Source organism: Glandiceps talaboti, chromosome 18, assembly GCF_964340395.1.
Source record: "Glandiceps talaboti chromosome 18, keGlaTala1.1, whole genome shotgun sequence".
Lineage (NCBI taxonomy): Eukaryota > Metazoa > Hemichordata > Enteropneusta > Spengelidae > Glandiceps > Glandiceps talaboti.
Genome location: NC_135566.1, coordinates 23,030,018 through 23,050,015, shown reverse-complemented (window position 1 = coordinate 23,050,015; position 19,998 = coordinate 23,030,018). Strand labels below are relative to the sequence as shown.

Below are 19,998 nucleotides of genomic sequence, written 5' to 3'. Positions count from 1 at the left end.
AGGTGTAAAAATGTTCATTTTTGGTAAAAAAACTTATATCTCAAAAAGTACTTGGTCAGTGAGTCTGAAACTTGGCGAGATGTTTCTGAAAGCGTTATTCTGCAGATTTTCAACAAAACATTTTGGCAAAATTGGCCCTAGCGACCATGACCACGCCCTTAGCAACAACCAAATGGCAGTATATTTTGGTCAAATAACAACATCATCTGGTAGGCAAGTAAACATTTTTAAAATGTATGCAAATACCCTAGCAACAATGACCATGCCCATAGCAACAGCCAAACGGTGGTGTATTTCACAAAGATAACAAGGATTAATAGACAATTGAATAAACATTCAAAAAATGTATGTAAATTTGCCTAGCCGTAAACATGAGACAGTGTGTTTACATGCGGCTTCAATTTCGCCCTGAAGAGGGCCGATGTGGAAAATATTCCCTGTACCTCCTGATCTTCATTGAGCTAATGACGGAGGAAAGACATGTTGACTGTTTGAAAGCTATAGAATGAATGACTAGTTTGAAAAAAAGTATGCATGAATGTGAGTCGCACAGGAAAGAACGTCTGTGTATTTCATGAATTTTTTGGCTCCGCTGTCAGCGAAAGCTGAAAGCGTAGCTTTAGGTATAGGTGGGTATTGAGGTATAGAGAGTAGAGTGAATCATAGGTGTCCGTCAAACTTTTATATTTTCACTATCTAGTCCGAAAGTGACAGTCGGAATTCTTCGATATTTGGTGTGCATGTTCCCTGGGGGGAGGCTATTCAGATTTGTTCATGCCAAGTTGATCTGTGCCATTTTCAATTTTTTATGATTTTTTTTCCAAAAATGGCATTTTCATCAACTCCTCATAAACTTTAAGTCAGATTGCTTTGATATATGGTGTGTTGATGCACAGGGGGTAGCTTACTTAGATTTGTTAATTTCAAGTCAGCACGTCTTCTCTTCTATTTTTTATGATTTTTTTTTTGAAATTTGAAAAAAAAATGAATATGTTAATGAGCATAATGACCGACGCCATATTGGAAATCAGTCCGCGAGACTTTAGGTCAAGTGCAACTTTTCAAAAGACACTATTGACGTCAAACAAGCAATGTAATATGTGCTATAGTCTTAATTCTACGCATTGTGCGCCCAAATGACAAATATTTGTTCGAAAAAGGTTTGTAAACTTCAAATCCAATTCACACACCACCCCTCCTACAGAATGGTTCATTCCAGTATATGCACCTCATAGCTCATGATCATTGTGAGAAGTCTTCCATGCCTGAACTGAAGTGTTTTTGACAGAGTCAGTCGTCAATAAAAACGATAATACTTTCTAAAATTACCACATTTTGAAAGGGAAAGTACTTTGTGGTTCATTTATGGAGTTTTGTTTTTGTACGATCAATATTGGTGGCAAAATTACAGCGTCAAAATTGCCGACAATCCCAAGTACCCGGATGCACGAGGGACTAACCCAGAAGCAAGTCGTTGTCAGCCATACGTTATGTACAGTGCAGTGGTAACATCGTCCGAGAAATCGCTGCGTTCAGTGTCATTATTCACAGAATTGTTGTTTTCGAGTGAAACCCCGTCTTGAATTGTATAACTCTAACAAATGAAGACATGTCAAGTTATATTTTGAAAGTTGTATCGCTAGTTTGAGACGATTTTCTCACGTACTATCGGGGCTTACTTGGACTTGGACCTTACTCAAGTTCATCGGGAAGTTTAGCCAGCCCGATAATTCTTTCTGGTTTAGTTTACAACACTTTTGAACGCGCAGATTTTGTTGTTGTGATGAAAAGAAATAAAAAAAAAGATCACTTCAACCATTTCGTTGTGTTTTCTTTATGAAAGGTAATCGAACATGAACGAGTGTTACCACTGTAACCAGGAGGGTCTATGCTGTAACGTATGGCAAGGGTTCGACATACACGCTGGTCCGCTATCCCGCGGTATATCAGGGAGCTCAGAATTCAAACCATCGGCTATATGATACGGTCATAGTAAAATTCTTTTGATTTTTAATTTGCTATTTTGACCAACTCCGGTTGTCTATTCGCGATAAAATTACGATTAGTTTGGAAACGGGGTAGATTTTCTATGATTCCGTGTCATAAAAGCATGTGTTGTGTAGTTTTCGAAAAGCACACCCGGTGAGAAAGTCGCCCAACAGACGATCTCGCGCCATTGCTGTACTACGTGGCACTTTATTCTGGCGGGGTGTCTCTTGAAAACGGGAATAGCGAACGATGAGCCAATCAAGTGAGACCTTTCAAATGTATAGCCAATAAAATTAGTTGTACGATGATATGTGTATAATAAGTCCTCTACACTGTAACAAGTAAATAGTAAAGTTTAAATCTTTGTCGCATGAATTCGTATTTATGTACGGATGCGTAGTCTTTCTGAACAGTAATTCTTAGATCAGTTAGTATTTAAACTACGTTTCTGAGTTAATTATTCGGTAGGTTATTGACGAGCTCCCTTTGTAAAAACGCTGTACAAATTGAATGTCGGCGTTCGCCCGGCCACGTTCAACGGAATTAGTGAAGCTCAATCAATGGTGGCTGTCAAAATCGAAGACGCAATTTGACCGTGTTGTTATTTCAGTGACTTTATTCAGCAAGAAAACAACGTGTTCTATGTTTTTGTACTTCCTACATGATGTGATGATCGTTTTTTTTACCAGTACAACTTACAGCCTACAATGAAACTGCTAACTTACTTAGTAACACTGACCATGGATGTATTAGTGATACATCACTAATACATCCATGCACTGACACGATTCCGTGTTCCGTGTTCATGTTTTGGTATTCAGTTTGAAAAATTAAAATCCCGAACTTTATTTTGCCAACGGTTTTGTCATTTCTTAGTAATTATAGGGCCGACTGTATCACGTTTAACGTTTATGTCAACCCGGAAGTACATAGACACGAAAATAGACGAAGTGACTTGTACATGTAATTAGTAACAAAATTTTGCTGTAACTGCTGGTAACCTTCAAATTTATTTATTTTTATGTTGTAAATACATTCTAATATGCACTAAGGACAACACTATAAAGACTTGCTCTATGGGAAGGTAATTTTTTGTCTTTTAAAAATGCAATAGTTAGATCAATGTGTACCAGAAATGTTATGTAGTATTTAAGCTAGAAATAAGACCACATAACATCTTATTCCTCCTCCTCCCCCCCCCCCAATTAAGACAAACTACTCACAGAAAGCAAAAAAAAAAAGAGAAGAAGCTCCAAAACATAAAAAAGAGATTAAAATTACAGTAAGGAGTTGATGATGCACAAACAACTACAACGAAATAGACAGTTCATTTACAACAGTGTTTGAAATAAATATGGGGTTTGGAAAAGTGAATTAGAAGTAGAGCAAAAACTAAGAGAGATGAAGAGCCTAAGTGAACAAGTGAAAGCACTTAAAGATAGGACCACCAAATTTTTTGCAGGACTACTACGTTATCAATTTTACTAGTCCTGTGGGATAGTGACTTTTACTCCAGTGTCGAACCCTGTTGGCTGAGAATGACTCTCTTTCGGGTACTTGGGGATTGTCGCCGTACGGAAACTAAGATGGCGATTAATACATTTCTTCCCTATATATATATATCTACTACAACTAGTACAAGTTGAATGTTGTTGACTTGGTAAATTTGTTAGAAAATTGAAATTGAAATTGCCTCGAAATTATTTTAGATCCCTAGTTTATTTCATTCATCATTAAAATTTTCCAGGGTTAAAGCTGTAAGACACTGGAATTATTTATAGCCAACCTCAAAATCCTCTTTTTTTCTTCTTTTTCTTGTGTGCATTTCCCAGTCATTTTTTCCCTGAGATTTTGTGCAATTTTTCATAACAGTAGATTTTTGTTATAAAATGGTGACTATGGTATAAAAGTACAATACATTACCAACTTGTGTGTAAAATGTGTTTTATAGTGAGACATCATATGAAACCACTAACCACTTTATTGCATCGCTAAAACAAAACTGCATAGTAAAGAGCTGAAGAACTGAACCACTTCTACATGTCACCAAAATAAAAAATAAAATAAAAAAAAAACAGTGGAGCTATTCTGACCGATAGGTCGCTTGTTTGCATAACAGATAAATATCTGAAGACTACACCGAAATGATCATAGTTTGGGTTCGTGAATAACAGACAATAGGTGTTTAAAAGGCAGCTAAAAGATTTTTTTTTAAAAGCTACTTTTTGAGTACATAGCGATGCTATTAAAATCGTTATTTACGTGACGATTCCTAGCATGCACGATTTAAATGGATAGTTCACTAAAGTGACTGTACACTGCTGACTCCTGGCTAATATGTATCTTATATCGCTATTGTACGCTGGCTTAACTTTGAATAAAAATGTGTCCAATTAAAAATTGTAACTTTTTGCAGCAAATTAAAAATTCTTTGTGCGGGAAAGTACAAAAGAAGTGCGCACATGCACTGTGCATTTTCCGCGAGTAGCAGTAGTCTTGAAAGTCTCCTTCATTTGAAGATAGCAAGTCGCAATTATAATGTCAACGAGTGAAACTCAAAAAAAAAGATGGAAAAAGTCGTTCAACGTGAGGTCGCCTGCTATGCTGCATGCAGTGACTCTGAAGATGCGCTCGATCTCATTTACATCTTGTTCCTTATATTAAAACATTTCATACTGATAAAACGGCAGATCTCTTTTTGGTGGCCCTGAAAAACTATTAAACTAGGTACGCAGTTTAAGATCCACTATTTGAAGATATTTCTTGATATAATTGTGTTCAACGTTGTCTTTGGTTAAAATTTTGTTTGATATAATTATCTCATTGCACACTGACACTAGCGTTATTCCGCAATTCATTTTGAAGCGACAATTTGCTATGGAAAGAATGGCCTTGAATTTGTAAACAGAGCTGTACATGTACCTTCGACATCAAAATCCAAACTTCAATTTCCATTATAATGATAATGACATGGAGAATTCACTGAGTTCACCTTGGGTTCCGACATAAACGAGGCCGTAACAGTTTTGGGAGTTGGGTAAAGAAAATGATTATTTTGTTGTGTTACTTATTTGAAAAAGCACCATCCATTTTTTTTACTTTGGATGTGACATCTTTTCGGCAACTACTTTGAAAGATACGACATTAGGCCAGAAAAAAATGAAAAAGCTGTTCAACCTACCCATATATTTTTTTCTGGTGATGGGCAATATACATGTATCCTCATGCGGGCTTCACATTTTTTTTTCAAAATTAAGGATATTTCTTTATATTTTCTGAATAGTACATGTAACAATATACATCTGAGTCTATTCCAAATAATATAATATCTTATACAGTGGTTTACTTGGCTCTGATGTTGCATACAAGCATGAATTGAGATTAAATATCCAATGTGCACTAAAAAAGAATTGAACAAAAGTTTACGACCATTGGGCCATCAAAAATCTGAAAGTCTTGAAATGTTTTGCTCTTTATTCAGGATTTTTTGGAACCAAATTTACCATGTGCACATCCGCATAATATCTTTCAGCTTTGCCACAACAAAATACACTTCCAAATAATATGTAATGCATAGCATAATTGTTTCAATTCTGGTATTTTATTATGTCTATGGTTTGATATTTTATGCTTCTAAATGGCCTCCTACACTGTCTTATTTTCAATTTTTTTTCACCTTTGGAGTTGTCTCCTTCCAATGCATCATTGTACCATATGATTTATATCTCCACTGTAGTGTAGGTGACAGAAGGGGTGGCTAAAATAATGCTTGAGTTTCAATTGGCGGGGCTTAACATTTTTTGAGAAGAGAGGGTGCGAGGAACTACACCATTTGTTTAACCGTAAATTGTGTACATTTCCTAACTGTAGCTATGCAGACCAATTGCATGAGATAGTATCAAGATGACTGAATAAGTTCTATCTAAAGTCGACCTGAAATATTTTGCTATCATTATATCCTTGTCAAGCATTGTGAAAAAATGAAATTGACCTACTTACCCAATGTGATGGGTTAGGTTACCCGTTGACCAGCATTTTTTTTCTGACCTTACATATGATATTTAATTGTCTATGCTAAAATATATATTATGTAAATTGTATGCAAATTTATGCAAATTTTCTAAATTTTAAATGCAAGATTGCACCAAGACAAAGTTCTGCCCTCCTTGGCAATTTGGTCAGACTATTTCTAAGTTTATACGTTGATTACAACATGACAGGACATACATTATCATATGCATCAAATTGAAAGCAATCAGACTACGCATTTTTTTACTATTTTAACCCCCAAAAAACCTATCGTACTGGAGATATTTTACGAAGTGTACATTTTTTTTATTTTTTTTATTTATTTTTAATGAGGGCAAAAATAGTTGACGAAACAACTAATCGAGTTTTGTCCTCAGAGAAAAAACAACAACAACAAAGCAAAACAAAACAAAACAAAACAAAACAAAAACATACATATCACACAAATCCGGAGAAGTATTTAACTAAATTCGGAAATAATGACAAATCTTAAAAGAAAGAACAAAATGGTATACATCAACTAATACTGGCTAAGAAGATGGCTTTTGAAATTAGCTTTGAATGTACTCCGACTTCGAGTGTCTCTTATATGGGAAGGGATAGAGTTCCAAATTTTGGCCCCAGTGAACTTTGTGCTAAATTGACCGTAATTATTGTTGTATTTTGGGATGCTTAAATCATTTCGCTTCTGTTGCCTGGTGTCGTAACAATGACCTATCTTGGAAAAGAAATTTGAGAAGTATGGCGGAACATTGCCATTGATCACATCGTGAACAAAAATTCCTATTTGGTAATCACGTTGCTTGTATACATCTAGCATTAGGAGGCGTTTAAATAAGGGGGGAGAGTGGGTGTTGTAACTACTGAAGGTAATTATGCGAGCAATTTTCTTTTGGATGATTAGTATATCTTTGAGGTAAGACTGATATGTACAGCCCCATACTTCAAGTCCATATGACAGATGGGGAAGAACAAGTGTATTATATATCATCAAAAGAATATGCTGAGGAACTGTATAACGAAGTCTGTACAAAATACCAGTTAGCTTACTCATTTTTTTCTTCACTTCTAAAATGTGGCAATTCCATAACATTTTACTATCCAAATATACTCCAACATAAGAGGTATTACTGACAAAGTTAATAGCCATATCTTTCAACTGAACTGAACCTTGTGCATTATGAGGTTTGTGTCTACCACCAATGAGTAATGCGTGTGATTTAGCAGAATTTACTGTTAATTTGTTCGCATCACACCAGTTTGTAACATTTGCAAGGGCTGAGTTTATATTGCTGGTGTTTGTTGATGAAGAACACTTCTCAGGTGAATGAAACAGGTTCGAATCATCGGCGTAAAGCCTAAAATTGAAAATATCTGAAGAGTTTGGTAAATCATTTATGTAAATGAGGAAAAGTATTGGGCCCAAAATAGACCCTTGAGGAACACCACAAGTTATGTTTTGTTTCATTGATTCTATATTACCAATACTCACAAATTGACATCTTGAATCCAAATAACTTTTAAACCAATCCAATGCCACCCCTCTAATGCCTTGGTGATCGAGTTTTGAAAATAAAATGTTATGGTTAACAGTATCAAATGCCTTTGAGAAGTCTATAAATATGCCTGTTGTAGATTTTCCTTTGTCTAGTTCATCCAATAAGTGTTGAACAAGGCTAATAAGTGAAAGTTTACAGCTGTACTTTTCACGAAAACCATACTGGTGCTGAAAGAGCAAGTCATGTTTCTCTACAAAATTCACAACACGTTTACACATTATTTTTTCAAATACTTTGCTAATGATTGGCAAAATTGAAATTGGTCTGTAATTTCCCGTCTCTTCTGGATCTCCTTTTTTGAAGAGCGGAATAACCTTCGCAATTTTAAGGGAGTCTGGAAAACATCCAGTTGAGAAAGATAAATTTACAATGTTACATAAAGGTTTTGAAACATAGGGCATAGCATACTTTAGCAGTTTTGCATCGATTTTGTCCCAGCCTGATGCTTTGTGTACATTTAAGCTTGAAATAATGTCTTCTACTTCCCCAACTGAAGTTGGCTTTAGGAAGAAACAGTGAGGTACATAGTCACCCATGAAGTCACGAAAACAACCGTTTCCATTTGCCTGAATATTCTTAGCAAGTTTTTCACCAATGTTAACAAAGTGATTGTTGAAAACATCAACTATATCTGGAATTTCTGTATGAATAACAGAAGTTCCATTACAGAAACTTTTTATCTTGGTAGGAATAGAAGAGTTACTATTTTTCTTTTTACCCAGCAGATCATTTACCACTCGCCATGTCTCTTTCATGTCGTTACAATGTATATTAAACAAATCAGAATAGTATTTTTTCTTAGCTTTCCTTAAAATGTTTGTTAACACATTTCTGTATCTTTTGAATTTTTGAAGAATATTTTCTTCGAATTTACTCCGGACTACTTTTTTGAAGAGGTTGTGTTTCTTTCGAATAGATTTCCGTATTGCCGCTGTGATCCAGGGTTTGTTTTTAACACCTTTCTTGACTTTATTTATGTTTTTGAGTGGCGCATGGGTATTACAAATATTTAAGAAGGTGTTAGTGAACTTGGTCATTGCTTCATTTACATCTTTACAGTTCAATACTTCATGCCACGTTTCATCTTGCAAATCATGTCTAAATGAATCTAATTTGAATTTAGAATAATTCCTAAAAGGTCCATTTGCTTTTGATGCAGAATGCATGGTCATTGAGTGAAAGAATGCAAAGGTTGGCAAATGATCTGAGATATGGGCTAACAGAGTGCCTGATGTAATATTCAAATGAGCCATATTTGTGTACAGATGATCGATTGTTGTCTCACTTGCACCAGTTATTCTAGTAGGTGTGATTATCGTTTGCTCGAAGTGTAAACATGATAAAACACTAAGAAGTTTATCAGCTGTTGCCTCACAAGGCTTTGAAACGTCAATGTTGAAGTCGCCGACAAGAAAGCACCCAGCATAACCCTGTACTCTATGGTACAAAATTTGCTCCAAGCTATCAATAAATATGTCTGAGTTTGAACTTGGAGGTCTGTATATTGTACCTATGATAAATTTGTTATTTCTGTTAATAACCTCAATCCAAAGAGACTCAGCATCTGTGATGACAATATCGTTCAGAATATTATAATGAAGGCTGTCATGAACATACATTCCTACACCTCCCCCACGTCCCACATCTCGACAGTTTACTTCAAAAGAATAATTTGGCAGGGTAAAAATGCTTTTGTTTTCCACCTTCCAGATCTCAGACACAGCAATTATTTTAAACTGTGCCTGGAGACTATTTTCAAATAAAAGTTGAAAGTCATCGTAGTTTTTACTTAGAGACCGTACATTTACATGTGAAATCGAGAAAATATCACTTAGATTGCCTGAGAAAGCACTATTAAACTCTGAGACAGAGTACGATTTACAATGCACATCAAAAAGCCTATCGCCATTGACAGAAAACTGGTTATTATGTTGATTGATCATTAAAAAGGACTAAAAATACCATTACACATTACGCACTTTATACAATATATTAAACAATTTTCACAAGATCCGATTCATTTCTGATAGTTACTACATTGGATGTGTCCGATTTTTTGACATGAATATGTCCATTTCTGGTCCATAAATACCTATAGCTTTCGGTCTTCCTTTTGTTGTTCACTAACTTCAGCAGGTTGCGCATTTTCGGTGTCAGGTTCTCGTTGATAAAGATCAGATTTCGTTCAGTGTAACCTAGATCGCGCGTTGTTACGTTCTTCATTTTCTTTTTATTGTTGAAAACTTGATCCCTGATTTTCCTTCCTGAGAACTTCACGATTATTGGCCTTGGTTGATGCTTGCCTCTGACATTTCCATCGTGATGAGTCGTTCTCCCAATTCGATGAGTTACTTCAAGGTGGTCTGTAGTTATATCTGGTGAGATCATCTTGATAACTTGAAGTGCGATGTTGTCTGTGTTTTCAGCTTGACCTTGACATTCTGGAATTCCATGTATCTCTAAGTTTTCTCGTCTGCTGTATTGATTTTGGTCATCACTTGCCTTTTCTAATACTCCAACTCTTTCGTTGAGCTCCATGTTACTTTTCTTTAGGTCCTTATTTTCCTGCTCAATAACTTTGAGACGGTCTCTCAGTTCCTCGACAAGTTCATTGAAATAGTCTAACGACACACTCATGGTATTCTGTTTGTCCTTTATCATTTTCACATCCACCAGGAGGACGGGTATGTTGCTAACCTGTGCGTTGATATCAACAAGACTTTTTCTGATGGAGGTGATGTGTTGCAGCGAGCTGTCATCTAAATTAGATGCGTTGGGTGGAAAACGCTTGTTGTTACATTTTTTGCATAGGAAGAGGTCACCTTGACAAGAAGTCACACCTCTGGTTGCGCCACAGTCTTGACACCTTGACATCTTTTGGCGGCTTTGTCTTTATGCAAAGTAAGAGTGTGTACAACGGAAAACGTTGAAGGCCAATGTTACTCAAACAGATGACGGGAAAATCGTTGTTTTTACCTTGATGAGTGTTCTTATTGGCAAGAAATCCAGCGAAGTAACACCAGCAACACACGATAAGTCGATTAAAGTGGTCCACAGTGCTAAATCGAAGGCAAATGTTCTAAAATTTACAAGATCCCAGGAGAGCTTGAAAAACACGTCTTCTATGGCTGTTAAGCTGAAGTATTTGTACCTGTACCTGCCTTCTTTATTAGTTAAAATGCCATTTTCAGAGTAGTTTATATGTTTTCCGTCTGTTTGTTTTGATCATGGTCACACACATGGGGAACCCAGGTAGATTGATTGGGAAACCCGCTAATTTACCGGCTTTAATACCAGCCTTTAAAAAACAGTGTCTGTTTCGTCTTCTTCTCTGGAAGTTCATTGCCGCCTTCTAAATATCGCCACATACTTTATAAATACAACATGGAACTGTCTCAAACACGTTAAAAGTTTCATACACTTCGAACAGTAAACTTTACAACAATGATTAAATGATTACTATATCATGGCGGAAAAAGAGGCATGCGCTGAATGCGTGAAATGAGTCTGAATGTCTGAGATGTTCCGATTAGTCTAGACACAAATAATTAGAGAAATTCAGCCAATCATGTGTTTGCTAACATAATTTATTAAAGTAAATGCCGTATGCTACGTCATATGTAGACATGATATCAACATTGACAACAACACGTAGCGAGCTAGCTCTGTGTCGATTGACTTGAACAAGATGTCGAGAGTAAAATAGGTAACACAAGATCAGATTCATGTAGGTGAAATTGGATATATCTTTGAATAAATGTTATTATTTACTCCAAATTTCAATTGGTCATAAGGACCGATAAGTTGTTGTAATTCTGAAAAGGACCGGCGTTAATTTCACATGGTGTCCAAAGCCATACATTTGTAACTCAGACATGCTTGAACAGATCTCATGCAAAGTTGGTATTAGCACAGTGTTCTATGACATACATGTGCATATTCATTGTTGTCATGATACGATCCAATATGGCCGCCTAGCAGCCATTTTGTTGGCGCAGTTTTCATGTCCAAAGCCATAACTCAGACATACTTGAACAGCCCCCCCCCCCCCCCCTGTACCCGACCCATCCTTTATTGTTGAATGGTTTATTCCATGACGTCATCTTGAAGAGTAGGCATGTCCCATGTCCAACGAGGAGACACACCATGAGTAGGCATGTTCCATGTCTAACGAGCAGACACAACATATCTAAGTCTGTTTGATTTAGGTTCACAAGTGTTGTTGTGTGATCAGAGTAGTGATATCAAGAAAATGACAACATAACTGCCAGTTCCTTTATACCCAATCATAGCAGGGACTATGTCATTGTGAATGACTTGTTTTTATTGTCTACAACCTAAAGGTTCATGAACTATTTGTCTTTACTCGTCAGGACTTGTAATAATTATGATGTTTTTTATTTTGATTTCACCCCTAAAATACATTGATTTTAGATATGACAAAACTAAATTTCCACAACTGCCACATCAATTAACACTACCTCCATTTTCTACAGGTACCATAAACCCGAAAGTAAATTGGCGACACATCAAAATTAGGTCGATACGCAAATTTCAATGGGCTTTGCATACAACATACGCAATGAAAAAAATCAACACTGATGATTTAATTTAAAGCTGCACCTTTGAGAAATGGTGAAATTTGCATAAAATGACCTAAATGGAACTTGGTTGTCCTAGGATTCCCCATGTACATGTATGACACCCCCTTTCCCCCCCCCCCTATATGTTAATTATGCAAGCATCAAATTCCATTTAATTTCTTATAATTAGTTTTCCAATTAAGTGGCACATCATGCATAATAGCTATAGTTTAGAATGATGTACATGTGTATTCCAACAATGTGTGTAGGCCCAAAAATCTATGGTTTTGCCCTTATTGGATGCATTCAGTTTAAATCTGGTTAAGATATAGCCTAATTATTAAAGTCATTAAATATGCAAATTATTCATAATAGCTTTAAGCTAAATCAGCAAACTTTATAGGACATATGCGCTTTGTTATAGTTAACAACATGCACCAAATTATATATGAATTTGAAGTATGCATTCCAAAGATATAGCCTAATTACTCAAAACCATTAATTATGCAAATAACTAATTAATGTTCATTGGGTGTTTACTTAAATATTAGCATATGGAAGATGCGTAGCAAATTTCATTATGATTGAGCCAGCCATTTTTAAGAAAATGATGACACAGACAGACACACAGACAGACATGGCCATTTCAATACCTTCCCTTACAGAAGGTAAGATTTAAAGGTGATTCAAAATGCTCACATTCACTGTTGGTATTTTGCTAGACGACATGTTTGTGAAATGTATTCTGGTTTTAAAACTTTAAAAAAGCATCTGCAAACACCTTAAAATGACCTTTTTTCAGTCAGTTCCCTTCGAATTTACTTCAAGAGTTTTCGGGTATTTCCGGTCCCACCTAGACCACAGGATTTTATGATGTCATTAGTTAGCACTAAAGGCTATGACGAGCATAGTCAACATGTGAATAAAACTCAACAGCGTTGTGGAAAAATACATTGCTGGTTGTTGTAATAGACATCAATAAACAAAAACTACAGTGTACATTTCTTATTAACCAACATTTACCGATATTTACTCACACTATCTGACTAATTGTCAGTGTCTGTGGGTATACATGTACATGTAAATACAACAATACTGTGTCCCCATATTATGGCAAAATAAATCAAAACGGCTAGACTAGATATACATAAACACTTGTACTGTCGTGTGTTTCACATTCAATGACTTTTATTTATCTGAAGCATTACAATACCTTTGACATGCATGACGCCTCCACAGCATATTTTAGCCCACTATACTCGTACTCGCTGATGTCCCTTTTGAATGGCGCATTTAGCAACAAAGTAAACATACTGTTCTACAATTTCGAAGCAAAGATTACAACCATACGTTTGCCAAATGTAAGCCTCATTTGTCCCCTGTGTATGATGTGTCCCCAGTGATGCATACATCCCAAAAAATGCGTCCCAAGTGTCAAATATGGTGTCAAATATGCACGAATAACACGTTAACTCGACATCTGGTATGTACTGAATTATATTGAAATATAAGTACATGTATGTATTCTTAAGATATGGCCTAATTACCGAAAATCATTAATTATGCATATTATTCATAAACACTATAAGGTACATCAACAAACTTTATAGGACATATACGTTTTCTTATGGTTAACGTATGTACTAAATTATATTGAAATTGAAGTATGCATTCTTAAGATATAGCCTAATTACCAAATAAAATTTATTATGCAAATTGTTCATTTAACACTATAAGGTACATGTACATGTACATCAACAAATTTTATAAGACAAATGTATGTTATGTTTAACGAATAAACTAAATTATATTGAAATTGAAGTATGCTGTCTTAAGATATTGCTTAATTAGTTGATTTCATTGATATGCAAATTTCCCTAATTAACATGAACAGATCTCACTCAAAAACCAATCAGGTCTAGCCATTACCCCAAACATTACATGTACCAAATGTTATTATAGAAAATGATGACACAGACAGACACACACCACAGACGGACACACACACACACACACACACACACACACACACACACACACACACACACACACACACACACACACAGACAGAGACATCCCCCTTTTAATACCTCCCGTACCCTTACAGGAGGTAAAAATGCATGTAGGCCTAGCAACAAGACCACGTAATCATAATAGAAATTGTAAGTTTTCCCTCAACAGTTACAATGCTATTGTTGCTTTTATTATTTAACATGCTTCTTTTTTATTTCAAACAGAAAAAGCTCCTTTGATAGCTGATTTGAAGCATCATCCCTCTGGGAGTCATGGGCATAGAGCTGGTAGTGAAACATGGACATGTGCTTTTGCACCAAATAGGTCATATTTTGCTTGGTCATGTGGCAGTAGAATTGTTAGACTAGTACCTTGGGATCCGGTCAGGAATTCAATGTAAGTATGTGTCTATTTTCTTTCAAGGTCCAACTCATGGCAGTTGGCGGAAGATCTCATGAGATCCCATGAGACTCCATTGAGTGCATAGCAACCATGTTAGTGTGGTCAAGCTGAAGTGTCAGATGCTTAGCAACACCATTGTTCTTAACATCATCGTACGTACAGTATGCGATAGATCAAGCGAAGCAAACTTTAAAAGTATAGTTGTAAAAATGATGTGCATAGGTGAAAGTCGCCGGCAGGGGTTTCATAACTAGCTGTCAGACGTCAGACGATGATTTTTGGCAGTCTGGGTGCAGATGAAGAGCGGTTGAAATTGACAGTGTTACCTTTGACATCAGTTTCAACAGGAACTAGAAAATATTACATTTTGAATTGCATGCCAGGTCAAGAAATTGCTGTATTGTATCCTATTTTTAAACAAAGTCTAAAATTTGATACATATGTGTGTGTAAACAACTTAAAGTGAGAATCCGCTGGACCGATTGTCATAATATTTGATGGGTATATTACCTTAGGGTGTCTAGTTGGGAAATTGTTCAAGTCAAAATGATCTTACCACCAGTATGTGATTTGGGTAAAAAAATGTGATTTCTGGTTAAAAAAAAAACATAAACTCCAAAACTACTTGGCAGGTCAATCTGAAATTTGTTTGGAACACTCTTAGAGGTGTTTAGATTAAGAATTGGTTGGAACACTCTTAGAGATGTTTAGATTAAGAATTGTTTGGAACACTCTTAGAGGTGTTTAGATTAAGAATTGTTTGGAACACTCTTACAGGTGTTTAGATTAAGAATTGGTTGGAACACTCTTAGAGGTGTTTAGATTAAGAATTGTTTGGAACACTCTTAGAGATGTTTAGATTAAGAATTGTTTATGACATGATCTCATGAAAATGTATCTTTTTGGTCAAAAATGTTTTAATTCCAAAAGGACTAAAGTAGAATTGGCTGAAATTTTGTTGGAATATTCTTCAGGGTGTTTATATTAAAAATTGTTCATGACATGAGCCAATCAATGATATGCAAATTAGGGCTAAGAATGTGTCTTTTTGGTCAAAAGTCTATTATTCCAAAATAATTGAGTAGATTTGGGTTGAAATTTGATTGGAATGTTCTTAGTGGTGTTTAGATTTAGAATTGTTCATAACATGATAATCCCATTATTGATATGCAAATTACATCTAAAAATGTGTCTCTTTGGTGAAAAATCTATCATTCCAAAACTATTGAGCAGATTGGGCTGAAATTTAATGGGGATGCATCTGTACGTGTGTAGATGAAGCTGTATTCACAACGTGATAATCCCATTAGCGAAAACATTGAAACGTTAGTTGAAAACAATTTGACACAATTGGTCTTCGCAACCATGATCACACCCTTAGCAATAGTGAAATGACGATGCGCATTACAAAGATAATAATGGGGACGGGTGGTAGGTAAATGAATACATATTCAAAGAATGTATACAAATATGCCTAGCAACAAGACCACACCCATAACAACAACTAGTAAATGATGGTTTATATTGCAATGATGAAAAAAGACCATGCCCATAGCAACAGCTAAATACAGTTATGCTACATGTCATTGGCGTTATTTTCTTTTTACATAGCGGTATTGATACAAATGCAGAACATAATATTCATCATAATGAAGACAATAAAACATACAGTGATGACCATGGTCTGAAGACTATAGATTGCGGTGACATAGTATGGGCTGTGGCTTTTGGGTCATCTGTACCAGAAAGGGCTAGGAAAAATATTAATATTCATTATACACGATTCCATGCTGGCAGCTCAGAGGAGTTGGTACTGGCAACAGGATTAAGTACTGGAAGAATTAAGACATGGGATATACACAAGGGTAAGTTGATATGCATTTGATATTTATATATAATCCCATAAACATAATGCTCCGAGTATGAGCCATGGACTAATCAAATATGAGTTGTGCACGAATATTTGTAGTCAGCGGAATTATACAAGGAGCATTATGAAATAAAGCTAACATATCTTTCGTGGGATTATTTATCTTTTACTTAATTAAGACAATCCATTTATTTTTTCGACAATTTTATAGGGAAGGTCCAGTCAAATAAGATTGCAATTTCTATTGAAAAAATAAATGTGTGACAAGTGATTCAGAGCTAGCACTAGCACTCACCACCGTGACAAGTGATTCAGAGCTAGCACTAGCACTCACCACCGTGACAAGTGATTCAGAGTTAGCACTAGCACTCACCACCGTGACAAGTGATTCAGAGTTAGCACTAGCACTCACCACCGTGACAAGTGATTCAGAGCTAGCACTAGCACTCACCACCGTGACAAGTGATTCAGAGCTAGCACTAGCACTCACCACCGTCGCAAAATGCAAATAAAATTTCTAATCGTGAAAAAAATGATAATGTTGTCGCTACGGTAGCGATTGTATAATTTGTATAAGTTTTCAGAGCCTTGCCCATCCTATTCGTGATTGTATCATTTCATGGTCATTCCAGCAGCCACTTTGTTTATGATGCGTTCCAGAGTTCTCGCCAAAATTAACATCAAAATCCCAGTCTTTTCCAAATTGCATACACACTCAGGGCTCAAAGTAATGGCCTTTTACTTCCCCTGGGCAAGTGCTTTCAAGGCTTGGCCAAGTTGTTTTGAAAAGTACTTGTCCCAAGGGGCAAGGAGAATTTCCTATGATTATTGATCAGGGATGTGTTTTTGCCTGTGTTCATGCTGTACTTATCAGACACTGCACATGTTTGATAGGACTTTGGATACATTGTATAACCACACAAGTTTGGAAAATTATAACATTGTAGCAATATTGAGAAGATGGTTTTCTTGACTGACCACTTTTCAAAACAATCTGGACCAGCTGTCCTTGACATACTTTGTTTACTCTATCAAGAAAACATACATGGAATGACCAGTGACTCATTGAATATTGTTCATCAATAGTAAATTACAGCATAATTTTTCAGGGTTTTGGGTGTTTGAATCAACTGCAAATTTTCTGGTAGAAAAATAGTTGGTGTGGATGAGGAAGGAAAGAAAATACACAATATATATTGACATGGTGCAAAAGGAAATACTTAGAAAGATTTTATGTGTTGAAATATATGTTTTTAGCACAACTGAACTGAGGTTCAGTAGTGCTATAGGGATCACCCGGCGTCTGTCTGTGTGTGTGTGTGTGTGTGTGTGTGTGTGTGTGTGTGTGTGTGAGTAAACAACTTAGTCAAAAACCGCTGAACCAATTGCCATGATATTTGGTGGGTCCATTACCTTGGGTATCTAGTTGGGAAGTTGTTCAAATCAAAATGATCTTTACAGCCAGTTTGTGATTTGGGTCAAAAAATGTGATTTTTGGTCAAAAAACTTAAACTAAAAAACTACTGGGCAGATTGGGCTGAAATTTGCATAAAAAATTCTTCAGGGTGTTTTTACTAAGAATTGTTCATGGTTCCATCAGTGATATGCAAATTAGGTGTAAAAATGTGCATTTTTGGTCAAAAACTTATATCTCAAAAAGTAGTCTGAAACTTGGTGTGATGTTTCTGAAAGTGTTATTCAGCAGATTTTCTTCAAAACATGTTGATGAAATTGGCCCTAGCAACCATGACCACGCCCTTAGCAACAGCCAGAACTTAAAAACTACTAGGCAGATAGGGCTGAAATTTGGGTGAAACATTCTTCAGGGTGTTTATACTAAGAATTGTCCATAACATGACGAGCCCATTAGTGATATACAATTTAGGGCTAAAAAGGGTCTTTTTGGTCAAAAGTCTTTAATTCCAAAACTACTGAGCACATTGGACTAAAATTTGATGGGGATGCATCTAAGGGTGTGTAGATGAAGAAATATTAAGCACATAATGATTTCATCAGTGATATGGAATTTAGGTGTAAAAATGTGAATTTTGGTCAAAAACTTATATCTCAAAAAGTACTAAGTGAATGAGTGAAAGTTTGTGAGATGTTTCCAGAAGTGTTATTCTATATCATTGCTTTTCCTCAAAAATCTTCAACTCTGAAATTACTCAGTCGATTGAGCTTAACTTTGTTGAGAATGTGTAGATTTGTCCTCATTAAATCACACTTACACATTTGAGAGTATTGTGGAGTCAACTTTATTACATAACAACACTTGAAAAAGTCCCCCCCCCCCCTGACAAAAGTATTACATGTTTAAAACACTACATGTTCAAGAATGTCTACCAGAAATACATAACTACAATGTACAATACAAGGGAAAAAAAAATTGTGTACGGCTGGCAGTCTGCGCTGCCTAGCTTGCTACACGCTGCAATGGGCAATGCGGTAATGGCGGGAATGCCACGTCATGTGACAGCTCTCGCGTGATTTAAAAATACCTCATCAAGTGAGCCACCCCTTAAATCACACTTACACATTTGAGAGTATTGTGGAGTCAACTTTATTACATAACAACACTTGAAAAAGTCCCCAAATATCCCAAATCTGAGGGGGAGTATTCAAAGGTAGGAGGTAGGGAGAGAGGAGGTAACCTGCATAGCAGAGTTAATTTTAAAGGTTAGAGGTAACGTTAAGTACTTCATATAGGCATCACTCTGCCAGTCCCCCATGATCTTAATAACCTCCCCTGGGATGCCACATTGAAGTGCCCATGATGCGCGACCGCGCCGCAAGCTGTGAGCAGAGTACTGCTCTTTAGGTATCCCTAAATTAGCAAGGTATCCACGTAGTTTGCTGCAAAAAAGGGAAGAAAGGAGAGGTTTAAATTCCCTGTTGCCTATTGGCAAAACAAAGGCTGGTCCGTTCCGGGGTGCATTGACAGTAAGAGAGAAATATCTGAGAACAGCCCATACTGGACACAGTGGGTGCCGTGGCACTAAAGGAAGAGGCACCACCAGTACACGGTCCTTGGTTTGATTAGTTTTAGACCAATAAATAGAAATGGATAGACCCCATGTCTGTACCTGGAAGGCATTACGAGACAAGTGTTTAGCACTATCAAAGCCATGCAAAGAGGGAGCCAGAAAATTTGACTTCCTTAACAACCCAAAGAAACCAACAAGGCATGCCGCCCAAAAAACTGAATCAACAACAGTAGACAGGTTCAATTGCTGACGTATACCTAGCAAAAGTTTAGGAGTAATAGGCAGCTTCCTATTAACAAAAGTACCCTTATCTTTGGCAATACCCCTCAAGACAATTGACAAAAACCAGTTATCCTGCAACGGGTTCGCAAACCCATGCTCCAAATGTAAGATGCGAATAATATTTAAATATTGTTTGATTGAAGAGTACTTAAGCCTACGTGCTAAGTATGCCGCATATCTGCATACCATGAGTGGGGAGGCTGGGACTGGTGGGTAACCCATCTGTAAGCAGAATTGTAGGTAAGATTTCCAGTGGGTACTGTAAGTACGTTTTGTGTTGGTAG

The 19,998-nt window shown here is 36.4% G+C and overlaps 1 protein-coding gene across 2 annotated transcripts in view; it reads left to right on the top strand.

The window, feature by feature from the left end:
• LOC144448982 (WD repeat and SOCS box-containing protein 1-like) overlaps positions 1-19,998 on the top strand; it is a 97,116-nt gene that overhangs the window by 25,553 nt on the left and 51,565 nt on the right. For both annotated transcript variants that reach the window (XM_078139375.1, XM_078139374.1), the window contains exons 2-3: positions 14,398-14,569; positions 16,187-16,440. In XM_078139375.1, the coding sequence (XP_077995501.1) occupies positions 14,398-14,569; positions 16,187-16,440 (426 nt within the window). The remainder of the gene's footprint in view (positions 1-14,397; positions 14,570-16,186; positions 16,441-19,998) is intronic.